The sequence below is a fragment of the Vollenhovia emeryi genome, unplaced genomic scaffold, assembly GCF_000949405.1.
Source record: "Vollenhovia emeryi isolate VEMERY1.0 unplaced genomic scaffold, V.emery_V1.0 DF939142.1, whole genome shotgun sequence".
Lineage (NCBI taxonomy): Eukaryota > Metazoa > Arthropoda > Insecta > Hymenoptera > Formicidae > Vollenhovia > Vollenhovia emeryi.
The window spans coordinates 2,103,591-2,127,478 of NW_011967224.1; the positions used below are offsets into that span (position 1 = coordinate 2,103,591).

Genomic DNA, 23,888 nt, shown 5'->3' on the forward strand with positions numbered 1-23,888 from the left:
CTCTCTCTCTCTCCCCGCGTGTGTACAAATTCTTAAAAATACACAATGCTTGACCACAAACAACGCGCGTTCTGTCATGTCTAGAATTTCTAAATTGTAAACCTTCATTTACTTTGAACCTAAAAGAGAAGTGAAACACATCGTGCTTCGAGAAAATCAATCGGCATCGCGGAGAAAGGCCTTAACTGTTCGATATTAACGACATTCGCGTTGGTAACATCTCTTTTTTAGTAAGGGAATCAATACGTGGTGCACAGTTATGTGTTGGAATCTATACGTAATACATAGGTGCACGCACAGAACTCACACAGAACCTGCGCTACATCGTAATTCCGTCGGTTCCAGCACATTGCGTCGCTGTCGCCGTTTTATTTGGAGTGCAATTAATGCGCATCGCAACGGCGATGTGTGGCTCATTAATTTTTGCGCGTTTTCGAGAGTCTGGACGATCATGCGTGAAACTAATTATAAAAGAAACGATCGCATACCATACCTCGTCATTTGGCGAGTTGGACTTGATTTACCGCTGACGGCGGCTGGCTTGGCGCACACGAAGAAACGCGAAAGGCGAGATCATTATCGACACAGAAACGAAAGGTTTTACGAAGAATTGAAAGAATACATTGGTCGCGTACGAGCGCGCAAGTAATGAAAGGTCAACGCAAGTCGACACGTGTCGTGCGGTTTCAAGTTCGTTCGACGTGAGTGATATCGATGCCGGAGTACGATCGCCAGGTGAACATTTAAATGTCGACAGTACTCATGGAGAGCAATCTATGCGATTGTCTAACGCTTTGTCTAACAAGGGGAGGACACGCGGTGCCCCTCGCCGATTTAAGCGCTGATTTTTCTATATGCACGCCTCGATGAGGAAGAGATTTTTGTGAAAGCATGAGCGCGTGTCGTATATACAGGGTGTATTCTAATTTTTTTTTGTGCAACATTGCTCCGTTTACATCGGATAATCATTACGATTGTATTCTGGTTAAATTAAACTGTGCATTTTTTTAGTTACAATTATAGCAAAGAAAAGAGGACCGCCAAGAAAAACTCGGCGAGAATGGTGGAGGGCCTCTACAAGTTGGTCTGTTTTTATCGGCTAACATTTCAATTTAAATCTAACAATAAGAGAGAGGTAGTATTTCATTTCTACTAAAAAAATTCACAGTTTAATTTAACCAGAATACAATCGTAATGATTATCCGATGTAAACGGAGCAATCTTGTACAAAAGAATATTAGAATACACCCTGTATACACATATACAATACAGCTTAATATACAATACTCATATACAACACGCGCTCGTACTTACACAAAATCTCTTCCTCATCGAGGACTGCACATAGAAAAATCACTGCTTAAATCGGCGAGGGACACCGCGTGTCCTACCCTTGTAAGAAGAGATCAATCCCAATGACACGGTCAAAGACGACAGTGCGTAACATCCTTGGCGGATAAAAGAATTGAGTAGAGCGAAATATGTTTTTAATCTGACGAACAAAGCGGTTATATACCTAAATTAATTCATATAAAAGTAATGATATCAAATTAATAGCATATTTAAGTTTGTTGGCAACGTATAAACATTATGGCATATTAAAGTTTATTTTAACTGGTTGAAAAATACGTCTTCTTGAAGCGCAATTCATATCAAAGCGAAGATTAATATTTCAATGATCTAGTTATAATAGAACATCTCTCACAGATGACGGTCGTAGAGAGGACATTGCAGCCTGAAAACGGTTTTGTACATAACGAGCAGAACGGTCTCGGCATTATAATTGCGATAAGAAACCGTTTCGGACGCGACACTCAAGGGGATGCAACGTACACAGAGAATATTACGAGAAAAGACGTATGGCGAGCGCTCAACGTGATTAAGTAACGTCCGATTGGTAGCGCAAAGGTCAACAATTATTTACGAAACAGAGAGAAATTATTGATTCACGATCCTAATAGATCATAAGTATCTCGTTAAAGTACTTATCGCGAGCTCATGCACGCGCTATTTTGCTTGGCTTTACGTTCAGTTCGTAAGAAACGCGAATAATCGAGTGAGTGGCCTTGATAGCTACTGGTACCGGCCACATAGTAAGCGGTTCGACTTCATAAGCAGACGCGAAGTGAATATTACGGTACTCGATCGACCGAGTCGTCAATTGATCGACGGATCTACTTAATCGTAAACTAGATCGCTACGGAAGGAATGCACGGTGATTCAATCACAGTGAGCGATTAAGAAAATGATTTATAGTTGGGTCTCTTTACAGTCTCTTATATATCCCGCGGAATTGAGAAAATTTGTTACATAAGCAGATGCGTTAAAACAAATGCGATTATTACGATCGGAAGGTCTTCTTCAATCACAGAGGAATCTAATAATCAATTTTAATATCGCTAATCACATTCGATGTCTCTGTTAGGACTTTTATCGAAGCCTTGGATTATGTTACACAATGAGCAAGCACGATAAATATTGTTTTATACGTAAAATACAATCGCCCCTGCTTTGCCCGCATTTGTAGTCGAAGTCTTACAACTTGCGACCACGACATCTGGTGCTGAACGCTTCGACATCTCAAGAACACGAACCGTTTAGGAACAAGTCTTGGGAATAAGCACATCATGCCATCTGTAACCACTAGCCTGACATATTTCGCCTCGACTACTGCTATTATTCTTATCTTCTAAGTACTTAAATTTTTATTAAATACATTTTTTATTCATGAGAGGAGAAAAAAAGGGAAAATGTGTACGTTAGAAAAGAAATTGTATATATGTCAATAGATGTAAAACCAAGCGTAAAAAGAGCATCAATAAGTACGCATTGAAGTCGTAGAAACATTAAAACGCCAAGCGATGTCACCAGCCTTATGGAAAATATTGTATAAATTGTTACTAAGCGCAACGTGACGTTAACGGCTCCATTGACGCTCCCACACACACACTAGCAAGTTTATCGGTGAACGGAAATCGCGGAGACCATTCAAAAAGCGTGCTCCGATAATACGTTGGAGGAGACGAGAAAGAGAGAAAGAGAGGGAGAGAGAGCCGAGACCCTATTATCATATGCAAGTTCTATTCGTCATGAGGGGTTATTTACACGACAATATTCACCGGCGACAATTGTGATCGCCAATCGCGAGAGGAAGAGAGAAAATAGTGATACGACGGATAACATGGAGTTTGCGACGGAAACAGCAATACGCTCAAATGGTGGAGGCGCTCAGGTTAACTCTGTCGGCGACGGAGAGCCCTTTCAGTACGCCACGAGGCTTCTCTCGGTGTGGTTCGTGCGGTGGTAGGCGTCATCGAGGAGCCGCAATTTTAGCCGAGTATTTTCCATCGCAATTGTAATTACTTTGAGAGCAAAAGAAAAATGGACGAGCAGAATCTTGAGCTGGCGCAGGCGATGGCCGATATGGAATTGAGCGAGAACACGTCAGAAAAGACCGTCGTGTCTAAAATGCACGACAAACAGCAAACCTTCAGGTAAGACCATCCTTGACCTCTGTTGGACACCATTCGAGTTTCAGCTGCGATTTGTATGTATTTAAATTTAAGTAAAATTACAGTCTGCAAATGCGTTTTATCTTCAAAAAGTTATTCGTTGGTTGACAGAATTAAAAAAAAAATGTTAGCGACGCCAATGTAAAAAAATTTTGTTAACCAATTGTCATACTTTTCGCATTGTTAATGCGAATGATTCATGCGACATTGGAAGTTCTGTGGTTTTCTACAGTACCACGAATTTCCGTTCATTTAAAATTTGGGGAATACGTGCGAAATACAAAATTTCCATGTTAACTAATTGGAATGCTCGCGGCGAAGTGGGCTAATTTTATAAGCGAACGAAGCATAAAGCTCTATCTAGAGTAATCTAGATTACACCAAAAGTCAAGGACGCGTATCCCATTCTTACTCAGCGTGTATTAAGCTGATTGATAATTAATATAATAATAATTTTGCAATTAAGTTTAATAAAATAATTAATCTCCGGGTAATTAAATATCTAAATATCTGCATGTTATTATTACAGTACCTTTTTTTTAAATATCCTTTGAGAAGCGATATTTTTCAAGCAAGCTTGGGTCGTATTTTATTGAAGTCAAATACTTGGATCACCTACTTTATTGAAGTCAAATACTCGATTCACAATTGCGTAAATCCCACGGTCAAAAAAATACATAAAAGGAGATCTGTGTCAAGGCCATAAATGGACCTTGCCATACTCGCATCTAACAATACGCTCCCTTTCGAAGCTATTTATGCTGATTGGTTTACGCTATTGGACATAAACGATAGGGATATCTAATCAGACGGAACTTCGATAATTTGGCTAGTCGTACAATATGTACGACGTTATTACGACGATAATTACTCAGTTCGCTACTAGCGAATTTTAACAATGCATTTTTTTCTTGAAGCAACGTGCGGTCCGAGTTAACGGTCGATCACGCCGAGGTGGTGGAGCCGCGAAGGTAATACAGTTTTATACAGTGTGTTCAGTGTAAATTGTAGCTAGCGCCAACTGCCACAAACCGCATGAAGACTATCCTTTCCCTGTCGAACGTCGTTATTTCGTTGGTACAATCATGTCCTGTAGAAATATATCTTGATCGCTTCCCGTAATATTATTTAACCATTTGATTTGGTACGCAATGCGAATTCTTATTTAATGATAGTTCATTTAATGTTACGTGTACGTAATTTCTCACGGAAACTCGTCATTATTCAGAAGCGGGCAATGATAATTCGAAGGTTGAAGCTAATCATTTCTTCAACTCTTATTTCTTCTTCTGTGCATATTTAATTATGAAGGCAAAATTACTTTGTCATTCCTCTTAACATTTTTGATAGCCTAAAGTTTTATCAATTTTTACATAGACGCGCTTTAGCTGTTGTACTTGTTCTTGTACGCATTATGCCTTTACGTGTACCACGACCTCTTTGTGTAAATCTGTTGAACACAGACACACTTTGAAAACTTGTATGCACACGTTCTCTGATAATTCGCACACTGATGTACAATTTATCACTGTTACAACTATACATATATGTTTCACATTGATGTGGCATGGGAATGTTTTATGTTGCACTTGGCACTGAATATCGTTTTATTTTCAATCGAATAAAGGTTCTTTTGCTTGTCCAATCGTCTGTAGTGCGTGTCATCTCGATAAAAATAAATATGTCAAGTAAAAATATAAGATTCGTTTTACGGATAAATAAGCTCTGAATTCATTATTCATTCTTTGCAATTTCTAATAATTACGATCTTGATCTCACCTTAATTGGTATCGATCAATTAGTTTCTTCATGAAACTTTATCGCGGCTGCACCAAGCTCACTGTTATTATTTTCTGTTGCAATAGTCAAGTATGTAATATGACAATTACGCGGATCATTCAGAAAAAAAAACATTCAGTTATGGCATCTTAAACTACGTGTAGACTTGCAAGTTCCAGACGAGTATCTCATTGTTTTCACAGAGGCAACACATGCCGATATCGTATAATAATACATGGCATGTATTGATGCACAACTGGAATTAAAAATATCTTATTGTTTTGCAAATGCAGCATTACTCCATCCTTAAGTATCTCGACGATAATGGTTGCATTGTCTTGCAAATACGCACACTAAATTGTAATTATACATCATTTCTATCCCAAACCCCCCAATATTTTATTCTCGAGCTCAACGAAGAAACTAACGTGCAATAGAACATGCAACCGTTATCTCCCTATCAGCTGTTCCTTTAACAAATCCCTGAGATTACTATCAGTATCTCAGACCAATCACGCCACACTTGGCACGAGCATTGGCACGCGATCGGTTTGTTCTTCTCGGTGTGACTGGGTTATCACTGAGGTTCCTCTTATCGTGAGAAATACTTTTCTTTTCTTCTTTGACGATTACCGTGTTCGCTAAAGAATGGAATCGTTGGAAATTCATGTTCAGTACAGTGATGCCAATTATGTAGTGATGCTACGTAGTAGAAGTATCATTTTCCAAGCGGTGATGCGCACGAGAAATTCTCTTATACATTCTACCGCCAGGTATCGTAAACGCGAGGTCTGCTTATTGTAAGGCATACGTAGTCTCACGCGCCTATATTACCGCACCTTTATTTCTGGCTCTTATTCAGAAGTTATGTTTATAACAAACAAGCACAATACAATAAATAATTAATACAATTATCTGAAAGTATACATTTCTAAAGAACAGATATGTATGTACATGCATATCAGTTTTTTAGAAAGATAATAATCTTCAGATTATATTGACATAATATTCACTTATAAAATGTTTTCGCAGTTTTTACTCACTTGGGGAATATAAAGTTATGTAATATTTATACAGTCCTACCTTCTCGTGACAATCTCAAAATTTATTAAGAAGATATATCTCCTCGACAGAGAGAGGTAGATACAAAATGAGAAATTGTAGCTGCTAACTTTATATATTGAATGAATAAATCGTTAGTAATTAAAATCATAAAACTATCATCATTATACAAAATAATCATAAGAAATAATTCATTATTATTGAGTAAATTCATTAATTTTTCTGTCATTAATTCCCTTCAAAAATTCGACGACGAAATTAATAATAATTTAATGTATCATATATTATTTGCTTAATAATAATTAATATAAGGACATTAAAAACTGTAGAAAAATTCAATGGGAAGTTTCATTAACAGAAAGATGTCTCCCTATCAATCTCTTCTTAATTTTTTCCATATCCAAAATTGCAAGAAAAAAAAAAGAAACCTGCACTGCCCGGGAATCGAACCCGGGTCGCAAGAATGGGAATCTTGCATGATGCCACTACACCAGCAGTGCTCTTCGGGTTGTCGAGTATTCTTTGAAGGATATATGGCTGTCATATTGAAAAGCCTCCTCAATGAATCAAATTATATTTTAAAGTCACTTATCTTATTAGCGTAATGCTAACATCTTTATGAAACTGAAATAATGCAGGCGGTAAATTCTGGACACTGCTACAATGTTCAGGTAAAACAACTTTAAATATAATAATGACATCATAATTACGAGAGAAGCACACAAATGTGTTCGTTTAAAAAATGTTTAAACAAAATATACAATAGCAATAAAAAATTTTGAAAAATAAATTTTGTGCGATGGCCGGGAATCGAACCCGGATCAACTGCTTGGAAGGCAACTATGCTGACCATTACACCACCATCGCACATATCGTATTACACCTCGGTAGTGAGGAAGAATATTTATTTTGACATAATTATAAATTATAGTACTATTATTTATTATAAGTTGCCTTTGTAATATTTGAGAACAATTTCCTATAGAAAATATATATTACTATAAAAATTATAGAAAGAAATTGTTAGATTAAAGATATACATATATGACATCAACTTTACCTAAAACATTTCATATTTGTCTGTCGCATTAGAAATTAAGGAATATAAATTCTAAAGCAATTTCTAAATTATAAATAAAGTGCAATTAACATGAAATTCCTCGGAGGAATTATTGTTATCGGCGTTGAGAGATTCTTTTGATAGTTTTGAAATGGCTTCTGTTACCGTAAATTTCAACGCTAAAGATATTTAAAGAAAGTCTCGTTACATTTATTCTGTTATCTATTAATAAATGTCCAATTTTTTATTCTTCAAAAAGTTCGTTGGAACTAGTAAAGCCTGAGTACAGGCGAAAGTAAAGAGCAGTTAGCTACTATACGTTGTCATGTGATGTAAAAACTCGCCATGGTTACAAGCATCTACAACATATCATGCATTATTCAATATTGTCATGCTTCAAAAGAAATATGACTGATCATGCGGCAGATAACTGAGAAAGTACGCTACATGACACAGTGAAAACAAGCCAAAACGAATGAATGTGTTCTTTCAATAATAGAAGTAAGGAGAAGGTAAATAAAAATGAGTCACGTTTAGTAAAAATATATTTAGCAATTCAGGGTCTCCTACAATTCCTCTACTGCGTTTATCTGTCATTATCACTTCATTAATAAGCAATTGGCAACGAGACGTAAATATATTACTAACTAGATGTTATCATAGTTACTGAAAAAGCAGTTTTATTTCGTTCATAATAAGGAGCTTCATAAAAATTCATTAGAAACAATTATAGAAAGAGAAAAACTATTTTCTTCTTACAAAACGAATCTGTTATAAAGAAACTGCAAATAATCTAGCAACTTTAATTCTTCAAATGATGCAAATTAATAAAAAGATAATAAGAAATAACAACATTTTTTATTATTTTAATATACACATAATATTATATTTTCTAAGGTTGTACTTTGATCAACCCTAGTATAGTTGAAATTGTAATGTATCACGAATCGCTCGAACTCCTGACCCTTTCGTAAATTTTTCAATATCAGGAGCGTGACGATAACGAGGGCACGTGATGGTGGGGAAAGAGACGCGGGTTAGAAAGCCTTAACTGTCTCTCGGTCGGCTACAGCCGGTAAAATCGCTTCTCAGTAAACCTTCAGCGGTCGTCGGTCGTAGTTGTTGCGCGTTGTGTGTGCCAACTTCGAGACCTCGTTTCATCGTTCCTATTAACGAGTAACATTAGACCACTTTTCTCTTCGATACGATGTTCTCCTCTGCAAATTATCGAAAAGAGATTAATCTCAAAATGCACGCAGTTGTGCATTCATACATTTCGGAGCTGAAAACGCGATATGCTAATGGCGAAGCGTAATCTTCGCAACACAAGATTTTAACGATCTAGTGCCGTCAATCGTCTAGAAAAATATGTAAAAAGTATTTTTGTAAATAGTGTTGTACATGTACGTGTGTTGGAAAAAAAGTATCCACGAATATACACGCTGTGTACCCACAAATATTGGACTGTATTAATAGATTTGCAGAAAAGTCGCGAAAAAATTTGCAAACTGCAAGTTTCACATCACCAGTGCGCCTGATACTAACCAGATAAGATAAAAAGTTAAACGTGACATTTGCGAGCAGTGGAACTCATTATCGGCAACCTCGTCCATCGGCAAGTGAAATTCCTCGGTTGTGTAAGGAAGTAGGTCGCAAACACACGTTAATATGAAACAAGAACGAAGCCCGTGAGACATTCTTTCGAAAGTTTTTGATGTGTAGATTCGATGAGATCAAAGTTCAAGGCGATTATTATTAATTATAATCAACTTAAAGTAATCAGTACTAAAGTGTACGTACAATGTGCATAAAGTACGACTAGAATTGCAAATAGTTACCTTGAATATATTATTTGCATGTTCATACAAGAAGCGAGGTAAAGACGATATCACTGCGAATGTTGTCGAGAATTATGTTACGATTGATTACTCAGGTTCGTTTTCCTCCTCGCCGTGCGTACGATCCGTCGCGAAAGATGGTCCTCAAATGTCAAGAACAATTATTATTGCGAAAAAAAGAAAGCGCATAATTTACCGTGCATTCGAAAGTGATGCGGCGAAAGAATGTGAGAACGCAGCAACTGATCGTTATTTGAAATCAATACGTTCGAAGCTAATCGCGGCGTTCATACGTACGAACCGTTTGAAAGAAGTGACTAATGTTGGCTTTTGCGCAAGGATATTTATAAGAAACGAAAACAATAATGCAAAAGCGCACTTGGCTGCACTTGGAGCACACGATCATGTCGAAATAAAATCGGACGATCTCAATTGTCGACGCAAGAAGTAGGACACGCGTGGCAAAATTAAAGGAGATGTTTCTCGGATGATGGAAATGGTGAAGGAAAAACCGCGCAGACGAAGCGTGAGCGAACTGCTCAATTGGAGATGCCTAGCTGAATGCAAAGGCACCTTCGCCGGGGACGAAAACGATAACGCAGGAGGACTCTTGCTGGAGGATTATGACAGAGAACCAGAGACACGCAGACGAAGACGATCCGGTACTTGGCCGTGAGTAAAACTGCTACTCCAATCTTCCGCGAAACAATAGAAAAGGAATAACGGGACGAAATGATGAAAGGAGATTTTGAAAATAAACTACTAAATCCGATCTACTAATTTCCTGGCAATCTGTTAATCTGCATCTTCCACGACGAAGAGATGCGAGCAAGTTTTGCCACGTAGTAATTTTCAGCAGGAAGCGGAAGCTTTAAACGTAAATTGATCGCAACTTGAGTAGCATCCGAAAGCACATTTTTATTTCCCATTTTGTTTCGAAAACGAGTTGCATTTAAACGTCTAGCCGCAAAACGAATGATGTTGACACGTCGACAACCTTGTAGCGCGGTTACAAAATAGGTTGGCTTTGTTATCTAACTTTTCGTTTTAAATTACAGAAACCACTTCACTGTTCTTCGTACATAGGTATGAGTAACGAAGAGTCCTTTTGTTTAAATTATTGTATAATATTATAATCCAGATTTTAGTATTTTTTTAAGTTCACTAATTAAATGGAATCGTACACGTGACCTCAATTCCAGTCTAGCGACTACATTTCATTCAATATACTTCGTGATTTGTAATACCGAAAAATTTTTATTGTCAATTATAATTATAATTTTTATTGCTAATTAGTATAACTATTTTATTTAACGTATGATAATCAATGCTGTATTATAATTTCTTATTGCTAATTATTGCTAATTAACTATAACTATTTTATTTAACGTATGATAATTAATCAATGCTGCATAATCGATTGATTGAAATTACAGGTCATATGTAGCAATTAATATACTGCTAAATATATCGTTGATTAGTTAATAATATCTAATATTATTTCATATTGGAAAGTCACGCCAAGTGTAAACTAGTAATTTTGCTACCACGAAAAAAAAACCAGATTATTTTATTTCATAATTAACATGAAACCACGTAATTTGAGTCTATCTCGCATGTAACACGAGGCTCAATATACGACAGCTTGCTCAACGCTTTTGCTACTCTGTGACGTTCTCGTTGAAGAAGAACGTCCTCAGACATTAGAATGTTGAACTTAATTAATTATTATTTAACTCGATTTAATCGTCGCAAATTTTAGCCAATTTTCGAAACATCAAACCGTTCCCAGTAATAAATACAATATTATCAGATAAGCAGGTAGAGAGAACACAGCTAATAATAATTTTGAAATATCCAAGATATATTTTAAAATTCTTTAACAATTTCCACAAATAAAATTCATCTGGCTGGAATTCTCGATCGAATTTGCCAAGCTCGATCGACCGAGGAAACCTGATAGAGTTTCGTAAAAATAAAAAAAATATATACAACTGAGATTAGAACTCGAAACCGTTCCCACACTGAAAAAAATTTCTGGTTGAATATGGACGAATCAGATAATTCCTTTAGGATTTACCAGAATTTCTGTAGGATTACAGGAATTATCATACAGGAAGAAATATATAACAGGAAATCTGGTAAATCCTAAAGGAATTCTGGTAAATCCTAAAGGAATTATCTGATTCGTCCATATTCAACCAGAAATTTTTTTCAGTGCAGTAATAAATACAATACTATTAGATAAGTAGGTAAAGAGAACACAGCTAATAATAATTTTGAAATATCCAAGATATATTTTAAAATTCTTTGACAATTTCCACAAATAAAATTAATCTGGCTGGAATTCTCGATCGAATTTGCCAAGCAATAAAAAAAAAATGTACAACTGAGATTAGAACTCGAAACAAACAAATGGGCTGCGTGTTTGGAATTGATTGGCGTCTTCTGGTTGCGCTTGCGTACGACGGGTTAGGCGTCACGACGTCGGCGTGTTCACCCGACCTACGAGGATTGCCAATACCTAACTCATTCCTCGTGGCGTGTCAATGCCGAAGTGTGCCTTAATCGCTGCTGATCCGCGTTGCTCTAATTATCACGAACGTCGTTTCTCCTGTTCTTGAAGGGATTTAACGTGTGCCGGTTACGAGATCAGCGCACATGGATGAAGCTGAGTTGAGGTATTGCGAGATATAGGAAATAACGATCCCCTTCGTTACCATAACTCATATTTTATTGAGGGCGTGCGACCTGCTATCATCCGCTACGAATGTGAAGTGCGATTATTTCTTGGACGGTATGTCGCGACGCGGCGAAAGGGTTGTGGCAAACGGGGACGATTTCCGTAGACTTTAGAGAGATCTCCGCGTTGCTAATTGTGCGCGTGTATATTAGCATCAGCGTCCGCTTGAATCACGAATGCTGCGGGAGCATTTCTTGTTGCTCCTTTCTTCGAGAGCGAGAACGCGTTCACCTTTCGCCGCACATTCCATTCGATCCGGCTTTTGCTCGATGGGCTCCCGTATGGCTCGCACCCATGGCGCCTCCGTTGCGCGGTCAATCGGAATTTCAGGAATCCACGTTCGATGCAATCGATTACAGAATCGTTCTCTCCGTTTTCTCCTCGCTGATTGGGCCCGAACGGCCCACGTGTCATCTTAACGGATCACTTCTTATAAAGATGCGTGTTATTCGCTGGTGGACCTCATCGTTACGTTGCGTTAACAACACTATCGTTGCGATCGACACAATTGTTGCAACAACATTATTTCAATTTAATAAACGTGATATTTGACAGGTCGATGAGTTTATCGTAACATAACCAGTTTTTATCCGAGAAAACTTATTTTAGTTTAGAAAAAGAGCGCGTGCAAATTTTTCTCAATGAAAAGTTTCTTCCCTTTTGATTTATCAGGTAAAATTGAAGAGGAAAACTAACATGTCCTTGAACAACCAGACTTATCGTAGCACCTCTCAAAACTTAATGCAGTTATTTTAGACAAAAATAGTGTAAATAAAAATAGCAATCGCTGTCGCGTGTGTGCAAAATCTTGAAGAGAGTATTGTTACATCACCCGCGCGTGTCTTGAATAAAAAAAAAGAGACAGGTACGATCCAGGAGGTACAGCGACCAGCGAGCGACAAAAATATCCTCGATTGTACAGACGTTGACGCAATGTGTTTCATCTCGTGGATTCAGTGCCAGAATTATCTCGGCATCATTTGCAACACGCGTTGGAAGGCTACTACCTGCAGCATCGACGCAAATTGTGGAACGAGTCATTACCGACCGCTAGCGATAGAGAATCTCTCGTAATCGCGAGCCACTTTCAGCCCAGATGCGTCATTCCACGCGCGGCCATCTCACTACTCATAATCAGTTGCTCTTAGGTGTCTGAGTTATCGAGATTAAAGTGGTTATGAAAACCACGCGTAGAGATAAACGTTGAACTTTCTGTAATTTTGTAACATTTCGATCGGTACGCAAGAACTGCGTATAAACGCCTTTATCAGTTTTAATGGTGCAGTGATTTGGAATGTTAAAATAATTAAGTGCAAGTGAAGGCAATTTAATTTATGCGCAATCGCGATGTCTATATCGGGAGATTAAATCAAAGAAAAAGATCGCAGTTCAGCATAAGTCGTAGCAGTTTTGAAGCAAAGTTTCGAACGAAGTTCAAGGTCCGCGATACGTCGTTTGTGAATACCGCGTGATTTATTCGGGAAGGACTTTTTATGTTGTAAATGTGTTCTATTCAAAGTGAGCTGAACCCGTTGATTCAAAAAAAATCTCTGCCGTTTTACCGTATCTTTTACGCTACATACTATATACTTGTTTCGTTAAAGCACAAGTCGCGCGAAATTTTGTTCAACAGGCGATAACGATAGAGCAGCAACGAAAACTGCAGCTCCTCGTTGAAATCTCATCTCGATTGATATCTTCGAGAAAAAGAAAGCTTGTCCTTGAGAATAATTTCGAAGACCTCTCGACGAGCGAAGGACGCCGTCACCTCTCGAAACGAGACCGATTCTTAGGATTTTAATGTTCGATAAAATGCGAATAAAATGTTGATTCAATCGAAAGAGTTTATAAATCTAATCGTACGATCGCGCTTGTGAAAGTCGCGTACTTGATAATCGTGAAATTACAGAATGTTCTAAGAAAACTCAACAGGCTGAATAAAAGAAAGTTTCAAATGGAATGAGAAACAGAAATTAAATGAATATCTTAAGATAATGAAACAAACTGTTTCAGAAATACAACAATTGATCTTTGCCTGTTCAGCTTTATTTTCATTTCTAAACATACCATTTTTATAAACATACAAGACAGATTTTAATTAGCGGTAGAGCAATTGCAGTCCCGATTTCAAACGCGTGGAATTAGATGATGTTAATTTTAGCAACCGTGTTTTCTTCCTGTTATCGCGAATCTAAAAATAAAGTTACTTTGGCACGAGATACTACTATTTCACGTGTATCACGATACGTACATGTGACGCCCGCTATGCCTCATTAAAAGAATGTTCACGAGTATCATAATTCACTCAGTCATGATAATCCGTGGCTCGAATATGTTTTATCGTTTTACCTTATTCCATTATATGTCCATTTATTTTATACGTACCTCTCGTGATAACTCTTTGTCAAATCAATATTAATTTATTTATACTTTCATCATAAATATTTCATAGTCCCCTGTGCGTGTAGTGTCGCAAAGAGACTTTTTATTTGTACGAATTTTCTTATCATCTGACGCAAGATATGACCGATCAAATGTCACGTTTATGTGATAATGAAATCAGTGCACAACATGATTTCGTTTTTGACATCATTGAGCCGCAGGACGATGGATCGAGTGACTCGACGACGGACAGTAATCTACAAAATCGCGTTCTCAGGTAGACTTTCCTCGATAATTATTTTTTGTCATGAAAAAGTATATAATTCTAAATGTTATATAATTTGTAATTTATAAAATCCGTAATAGTAAATGTTGGGAATTAAGCTGGTTGTTTGTCGAAAATATCTAACAAGAAATTAATATTGTGTACATGCGTCTACATGTGATTGTTATAACTTCGGCGCCGCTATTTCGTACTTAATTACATCGTGAAAAAACATAGTACGAAATGACAAGGTAGTGAGTTAAAGTGTTTTGTGTTTTCCTACATAACAGGTGTGTCTGCCATTGCTGAATAACAGACTCGTAAAACAAATATGACGTAAGTTGCGCTGCAGAATAAGATAGAAAAATTGTACTAGTGTTAAAAACTAATGTACTAATGCAATATAATTACAACCTGTGGACATATCGATAGGTAATCACAATAGACTAGCAATCATAATGGACTTGTCTTGACTCAGCACAATCTCAACTAATGCGTGTAATGTATGCAGCTGGTCTCATTTCAAATTTGTTTCCATGTTCATTACTTATTCAAAAATAAAGCAATTGTTTTCAAATGCAAAGCGACACGTTATAATAAAAGCATGTTTTTAATCATACATTTCGTATTAATTTATTCGTATTTAAAAAATAATACTTACTTTATATTTTTTGAAATAAATATATCAATAAGAAAAGTTATTCTGTGACACGAGGAGGCAAGGTAAACCGATCCTTTCGCTTTATTTTTGCGTAGAGAATGACTAATGCGAGGAGTGGAGAAGGTATCACGTCGAATGTCAGGGTCTTGAGTTGAATATACTCGTGTTTTTTCGTAATATCTCTATTCGACGAAGCTGGCGAAATTGCTCATCATATCTGACGATTTTTCATACTTAACATTTGCTTTCTTTTTATTTTACAGAAGAACGCGGAGTCTGAACGCACCCAGTCCCGTTCAACAATTCGGGCGATGTGGTCGTATCATGAAAAATCCTGCGATGGTTATGTAAGTATTGTAACTTATATGATATTTTGTTAACGATATCGAACGACACAATTAATTATTACACAAAATATTTCTATTATTTTTCGACTCAATATTTTACTTTTATTCACATCGACACACACAGCTTAATACGTTAAGAATCGTCCTCAATTACCCCCCCCCCCCCATTTTATATTAACATAGTCAATTAGCGATGAAAAGAATTGTTAGACGGCTTTAGGCTGGCAGATGGTTTCTTTATTTAAATCCGACGTTTCGATCATACGTGTGTGTTGAATTCCTTCTCAAGGAATTCAACAATAATATTACGTCATTGATATTAAACTAAAGAGCACAACAATAGTTACCAATTAGTTTACAGAAAAACACTTTATGATTTGCATTATTTATATATCAATATTATCACAGTTTATTACTGATTAAAAATAATTATTAATTTTTAAAAAGGCGAACGTGTAGAAAAAGAATTCTACGCGTGTAGCGTTTTACCCGTTGGGTTCTTTCCGCTTTCGTTGGTAGGAAAAGTTTAATATCATCTTCATTAGCAAACAATAATATCGCGATGGTAATTGCGACGTTCATGTAATAAATATGTCGCATACACTAGAAGCGATCGATGAAACTCATTTGCCTTTCGTTTTGCAAGGAATGATGACTAAGCATAACACTATATACCAAGAGAGCATTTTAAATGTAGTATACATAGTGAAATTATGTTTGCAGTCTTTCTTTCTCGTTCTCTATATAAAATATCCACTTTTATAGTGGTTTTTATCCACTAATTAAGTTATGTTACAATATATTTTATTTTTATATTATTTTATGCTACAACACTGGCTTAAGTTAATTCCTATTGTTCGAGCCCAGCAGCCACAGTGCGCATATGTACATGTATTTTTACAATTCGATTCTGTTCTATATGACGATGATGACTCACTTATTGTTAGCATTAATTAATAAGGAAAAATAGGGTCAAAACGTTGCATTAAATAAATTAAGGAATATGCCAGTTGGGTCGACTACAAGTTTTCCGTTTTCATTTTTAATTCCTATTTTTTAACAATAACCTATAAAATTCAGCTTAGTAGACGCGCATAAAATTATTTTGAAAGACAGTCAATACATGGATGGAGAAAATTAAACATTTTTATATCTTTATAACTGATTTATTTCATGTAATGAATATTATGCACTAAAAAATTTCTGAAAAGCATTAATAGTAAACACTTCATCATGAATATGTAATTTTCTTTTAGCTCCGAAAAACATGGTTGTATATACAATAAATCAAACTCCGACAACGTGATTTCCCGCGCGTGCATGCGATGCGCACGCGCATGCGCGACGTTTCGGTTTGAATGTTTAGCTTTTAGTTTGAGTGGTCAGTAAGCGCGTCTTCCTCAGTATCGCATCATGGTAGGAACAGCGAGGTAGGTTGTTAATACGTGCAACACTTTTCACGTCTTCAGATAGTTTACTGTGTTACTGCGTGAGACACACAAGATTGTACTTCCTTCAGGATTGGTAGACAATTGCAAAGGATTATGATACTTTTCATTATTTCGGTGATAAAGTGTCTGGTGAACGCAAACTCAAGTTTTTATAAAAGAGAAAGTTTTATTGCTGGTGTTAAGTGTTTCTAATATGAATTATTCTAAACTTTTCCTTGATTTAGTGAACTCAACGTAAGTTTTAAGCATTAAGTTTTTCAATTAATAACTTGTTTTTTTCTCCTACAAGATTTTTTAAATTACCCGAAACACTAACGAGATCACCAAGCCCGCTTTATTTCAATTAAACTCGTGGACTTTTACAGTCGGCAAAGTTATCAAATTTTAATTTCATTCCGATGCCTAAATATTCCAAGATTGTCTGATGAATGTGCAGCGACATACTTACATAGATTGCTTGTAATTGTAATTCTACTAACCGAATGCGTATAATATTCATTAAAAAAATGATAGTTTGACTCGAATCGATGCACGAAAAGAACCGTGTACGTATTAGTTTAATTAGTAAAAAAATGAATATAAATTATTAACACTTAGTCAATACATAACACTCGCTAAAGTTATCATCGCATTATATTTTATCATCAAGCAGATTGCTGCAGATTTGTTGAGGTTTTATTGACAGGTGATATTTAACCGGTTGTCATATAAAAATTTAGCCGTGGTTATCAATATTTTTACAATTTCGAATATATTTTAAATGTCACTTGAAATTTCCACTTGTGTCCGGCTGACCTTCGCGGATAGATATTTAGGATATTTAGGGAAAAAACATTAGTTGTGCAATTTTTTTGTTTCACCATTTTTCTCTTCTAACCAACCTCAATCAATCATTGCTTACTATAAGTCTTATAAATTTTAATTTTATTCGGTTACTTTTTTCGAATGCAAAAATTGTGCAACTAAATTTGCAGTCTGCGCAAAATTTCAGTAAAATATAATGATCACCTTCTTTCAAAATCTATTGTTTAACAAGTCTTTTTTACGAATTCCGTCATTATCATTTTAAAATAAGAAAGCATATTTTTTACTTGAAATTTTTTATTGGAAAAAATTAATACATTTAAAACAATTTCGAAATTTACGAAAAGTTAATTTATAAAGGTTTACTGTACTGCACGGAGGAAATTTTGTCTTAAAATTTATCCTGAAAATCAGTAATTATATATTATAATTTTATCACAGTAGTGCTCGCGAGAATATCGCTAAATTACTGCGTTAGGAAATATGTAACGATATTTAATTATCGATCCGATTGAAACAAAGTGTGCAAAGCCGAAACAAATTAGTTTGCACACTCGCTTCGAATTTATTGTTCGCAACGATATTTTACGCTGCGCGGAAGTAATTATTAATTAATTGTTATATAATGCAATTAGTATTTGCGCGATTTTAGTAGTAGAATGTATGGTAAAATTATTAAAAAAACTCTGATAAAGGTCTTCAAAATGCCATGTTGCCCTACGTTTACATGGTTTCTTGATTAAGTTTTAAGAGAAAATTTTCTCCCTGTAGGACATTCGTGCACTACGGAAACCATTGTTCCCATAAATTGTTCTTTAACAAGATGTATCACGAAAAGACATAAATTATTTTTAAAAGACACTTTCGGATTCTTTGAAAACTTTTGGGTGAAAACTTTGAAATAGCATTGTCGGGAAAATATTAGAAAACAGGAAGGACCGTCACGAGAGAAGAATTGTACCGAATTTAATCAGCTTTGCCAATTAGGTTGACAGTAAGTTCACTTTTTCAAAAGAATTTTCACCGACTCAAGTGAAAATGCTTTTCTCGTGCCAATTTATAATCCATATCAGTGTTCCATGTCAGTATTCAGTATTCAATAAAAAAAATCAATACACTACATCACATGCTAATCCATAGTACCTATCATAAATTTAAAAAGAAACACTATATGTACTCACAAGAAGTTGACAGTAAAAAACTAGTCATCGGAATCAGGGCTTTTTTACATTTCATTGACCGTCACCTTTGCCGGTTTGCTTCGACTATTGCTTCATTTACATAGGATATAACGGTGCCTCACGAATGATAAATAGACGAAAATTATAGATTCGATAGATATATAAACGCGTGATAGATCACCGAGAGCGCGTACGCAACATTTTTCCAACTACCCCTACTATAAAGTATACTTGACGATCTTATTTTAACCCACGAATCTAGCCTGTAATAAGTTTGTTTTTATACAATACTCTGTGAAACATAACTTTTATGCAAACGAACGCACCAAACAGTAATTCAATTCAGCTAACAATTGTAAATTAGAAGAGAAACTGTAATGATCACAACAGTTTTCCTTGCTTATTTCAGGACCATTCAGGACCCGGCCTCTCAGAGGTTGACGTGGCACAAGCCACCACTCTCTGTTCTGGTCATTAAAAAGGTCCGTGACTCTTCAGTCCTACGACCGTTTGTTCAATTGGTTACATGGTTGATAGAGGTAAATGTTAATAAAATTATTTAAAATATTAAAAGATTGAGATACGCCTGTCCCGAAAGTTTGATTAGTGGATCCACAAACTGATATCAGCTCATTGCGTAATAAAATGTTGTAAAACAACAATTCATTTTATTTGCATGAAAAAGCTATCCTAATTTCCAATTCATTTTTTTTCGCGTGTTCTTAACATGAATATTAATTTCATATTAGTGTAGTTGTATCTGAATCTTGTATTTAGTGCATATGTTGGGGAAATATCAAAGATCTTTATATGACAATGTATTATAACTATTTATATAATGCAAAAAAATTATTAAAAATTGATTTGGATATGTATTATCATATAAATTGGTATATTATCGCGTTATACAAATTGATTTCTTTTATAGTTTCTTCTTATTTTATTCAATCTTTTTTATTTATATGTAAAAGAAATCACATACATAAGTATCATTACTATTTTTATATTATACATATTCTTTCTTTATTATCTTATTCTGCTGTGAATGCATTATCAAAATGCCAAACATATGTGTAAATATAAAAGGAGTCATTCTTAATCTAGCAACAATAATATCTATATTTTCTGTTAGATATTAAAAATATAGGCCGGTATTCAATAGTCAGATCTTATATTCAAGACCATCTTGAATTTATCTAAAGATGCTGTGGAACATTTCATTGGCTACGGAGTATCTAAAGATGATCTTAAGACAGTCTTGAATATAAAATTTGACTATGAAAACCGATCATAATGTCGAAATCGCATCTGTGATTCATGCAACGTATGTAATTTGTAAATGTGATCATAATGTTTCGAATAGAATTTTACGATTTTATTTTTCTATGATACAGGAAAAACGGATGGTTGTCTTTGTGGAAGCTTCTGTTCTAGAGGATCCAGCTTTAACCAGAGATCCTAGGTTTCAAAGTGTACGAGATAGATTACAAACCTTTAGAGACGGCACAGATGACTTGCAGGTAATAACGTTCACTGATTTTACAAAAGTTACAAGTTACATGTTTATTACAATTTTGTATGTTGTTTTTCATAGAATTAAAAGTTTATTTATATGCACATTTGCATTTGAATCAATTTATTGTAGTTATTAGTCAATTTATCGGATGACCGAACAATATAATTATATATTATCCCTATGTAATAAAAAAAGATTAATAAACAGTAAAATTTGTATTAATTTTCAATGTCTATCTTATCACTTTTTTCTTTGCTTTAAATGGTATTTATTGTTCTCTATTCTTTTGCAGGATAAAATTGATTTTATTGTCTGCTTGGGAGGCGACGGTACTCTTCTTTATGCCAGTCTATTGTTCCAACAGTCAGTGCCGCCTGTAATGGCATTTCATCTTGGTTCCTTAGGATTTCTCACACCCTTCGAATTTGATAATTTTCAAGAACAAGTGACCAATGTTCTCGAAGGTTATTTATTGTAAATTAATTTTTGTGTTTTTTCTTAATGGTCAAATTTATATTATATTGTTTCCGACTCTAGGTAATGCAGCTTTAACTTTAAGGAGTCGTCTGAGATGCATCATTATACGCAAGAATGAAGACAGTCAACCGACTGAACCGCCGACGAATCTCTTGGTCTTGAATGAAGTCGTAGTGGATCGAGGGGCCTCGTCTTACCTTTCAAATATCGACTTATTTATTGATGGCAAGCATGTAACAAGCGTCCAAGGCGATGGCTTGATCGTGAGCACACCAACCGGGTCGACTGCCTATGCAGTTGCTGCTGGAGCTAGCATGATTCATCCTTCAGTTCCTGCCATTATGATAACACCGATCTGCCCTCATTCTTTGTCCTTTAGGCCGATTGTTGTACCTGCAGGAGTCGAACTCAAGGCAAGTCTTGAATCTTTTGAGAAAGAAACGCTAACTAATAGAATGTTTTATTGTACACTGTATTACGTGTTATTACTTTGTTGGTCAAAATGTATTTTTTCGTAGAGAAATTTATAACCCGTATTTAATAGAAGGAAATGTGTTTCTGACAAATGTCACTCTTTTATATCCCAATATCTCCAGACAATGCGCTATTCAAAAGTTTCCCTCAAAACTTGAAAATGTCTGAACTTTTGAAGATAATTTGTTTTCCCATAAAACAGCTTGTTATGATTAAAGAACAATTATTTCGATAGTAAAGTAAAGCTCTCTCGTAGTTGATTTTTCGTAAATTTCAAAATTATTTTAAATGCATGAATTTATTTTGATTTAGACAACTCATTAAGCAATAGATTTTGAATAGATTTTGAATTCAAGACATTAATGCGTTATTTCGAGTAAAAAAACCGTAGTGATATTTCTATAAGTGATAGCAATTAATATGATCTTGCTTGCCACCGCAGATCTCAGTTTCACCTGACAGCAGAAACACGTCATGGGTATCCTTTGACGGTAGAAATAGGCAAGAGCTCTTCCACGGTGACAGGTAAATGAAAACACTGGACAGCTCTGTTTAATCGTTTGCCTTTTTTACAATTATTTCAGATAAAGGCGAACAGCAATACCCGCAGTACAGCTTACGTCTCTTTCGATGGTCGCAATCAGCAAGAGCTGCATGTCGGTGACAGGTTTGTCCTGCTTTCTCAAAAGGCGCCGTATCGCTTTTTCTCTCTATGCCTCGTTGCATTAAACGATATGTTTTTGTAATTTATTGTTTCCTCAAAATCATATTTATAATATAAAGTTTTTATAAATAACCACTGCGCATAAGGTATCTCTTTCCAATAGATCATTTCAGTCGCTACATTATTTTTCTCTTATTTTCTACCTTACATTCATACACGATACAATTTGTTTATTATTTGTCTTTTGTAAATCATATTTTTTAATTACCTACTATATGCTCTTTATTCTTTGCCTACTTTTAATACTCTTTTTGCTGCCCGGACTTTACGTTAGAATATCTTTGTGGAGACGTTGGCTGTACTACAGGGTTACGATATATTTTATTATTCATACTCTTGCGATAAACGTTAAACGTTAAACTAAAGGCTTTTGCTTTTTGTAACGACGTCGCGGCGAGTAAACTTTTACAAACATACAAGAATAATGCTATTTTTGTTAAATATATGAACGTTTTCCTTATAAATACAATTTTTCTGCAAATAATTAATTAAGAAGTAACTTAAATTTTGCTTGTACCAGTTTATGTTGTCGCAAAGTAAATTTTCAACATACCATATTAGCCTTCGCTTAGATACGTTTAATTTCATCAGATTGGATAATTGTTAAAAAGAAAATGTTTCTTTCAGTTTGAAGGTAACCACTTCCGTATACCCGTTGCCTAGCATTTGCGCAGCCGATCAAATGACCGACTGGTTCGATTCCCTAGCCGAATGCCTTCACTGGAACGTCAGAAAACGGCAGAAGCATTTGGATGAGTTAAGTGACCTCGCACATTCATCCAGCAACGATACTTTGGACTCCTACGATCGAGATAGTTAGGTCAAGGAGGATACTCATATATAGACTGTATAATATAATCGACAATATGGCCAAATATAACTCGGCTGAGAAATTGAGTAATTCAAATCGATTACTCGACATTTCTAAATAATCTCGCCTTTATTGATGAAAACTTTTCTAACGAAAATTTGTTAAGTACAATAGAGAAAACCGGTAAAAAAAACTGATTGGATGTCAGTAAAGTTGCGTTTTACGTCGTCTTCTAAAAAGTATTTATGTATTAAGTCTAGAGTTGAAAAGATGGATATTACATAATTTAGATTACAAAAATGATTCTATCACGATTGTGTAAAAAAATTGGAATTCCTAATAATAAAATGCATTTGTCTTCGCAGAGAATATGTTATGCGAAATATTATTGAATTCGGTTAATTCTTGTCATGAAGAAATGACATACTATTAATAATCCGAATGCGCGCATATACATATTTATTGATAACTGCGTTTTGGTCTGTTAAATGACCCATCAATTTAATCAAATACGTAAGAAGTTTTTGTACTTTATCGATATCACATTACTTGTACAGATATTTCTATTTTCTAGTATTCTATAAGTTCGTATGGTTAAAATGCAAAATAACCATATATTCTTGCTTTTTATCAATGATAACCGCAATCGATTCGATGTAAATCGATTTGTGAATGTTGAATTTTCCTATAAAACACCTTTTAATAAAATATGTTTTATATTGTATAATACATGTTATAATACTTTTTTAATAATTCCAGAGTCATAAATTCCATACAAATTATAAAAAGAGGAAAGAGATT

At 35.3% G+C, this 23,888-nt stretch overlaps 1 protein-coding gene and 2 non-coding genes across 11 annotated transcripts; 1 reads left to right on the forward strand and 2 right to left on the reverse strand.

The window, feature by feature from the left end:
* Positions 1–3,306: 3,306 nt before the first annotated feature.
* On the forward strand, positions 3,307–23,814 carry LOC105566874 (NAD kinase-like). 9 transcript variants are annotated; one of them, XM_012021247.1, is made up of 9 exons: positions 3,307–3,494; positions 4,430–4,483; positions 15,566–15,649; positions 19,495–19,624; positions 20,480–20,605; positions 20,894–21,065; positions 21,139–21,491; positions 21,995–22,077; positions 22,904–23,814. In XM_012021247.1, exons 1-9 carry the CDS (start codon positions 3,382–3,384, stop codon positions 23,094–23,096), a joined length of 1,308 nt encoding a protein of 435 aa, XP_011876637.1. In that variant the 5' UTR covers positions 3,307–3,381; the 3' UTR covers positions 23,097–23,814. The 9 variants fall into 9 exon arrangements, with proteins under 9 accessions (XP_011876637.1, XP_011876640.1, XP_011876639.1 ...); XM_012021245.1 differs by lacking the exons at positions 3,307–3,494; positions 4,430–4,483; positions 21,995–22,077 and adding exons at positions 12,752–13,433; positions 14,463–14,653; positions 22,137–22,219; XM_012021243.1 differs by lacking the exons at positions 3,307–3,494; positions 4,430–4,483 and adding exons at positions 12,839–13,433; positions 14,463–14,653.
* Positions 6,783–6,853, reverse strand: Trnag-ccc. Its single transcript has one exon. It is a non-coding gene; the product is annotated as a tRNA-Gly (tRNA).
* On the reverse strand, positions 7,149–7,220 carry Trnag-ucc. Its single transcript has one exon. It is a non-coding gene; the product is annotated as a tRNA-Gly (tRNA).
* Positions 23,815–23,888: the final 74 nt, after the last annotated feature.

Coding starts and splice junctions, on each gene's coding strand:
- LOC105566874 (XM_012021245.1), top strand. CDS start 13,329: ATGCGCAATCGCGATGTCTATATCGGGAGATTAAATCAAAGAAAAAGA. Junction 15,650..19,494: donor AAAAATCCTGCGATGGTTAT/GTAAGTATTGTA, acceptor TGCTTATTTCAG/GACCATTCAGGACCCGGCCT. Junction 22,220..22,903: donor GAGCTGCATGTCGGTGACAG/GTTTGTCCTGCT, acceptor TGTTTCTTTCAG/TTTGAAGGTAACCACTTCCG.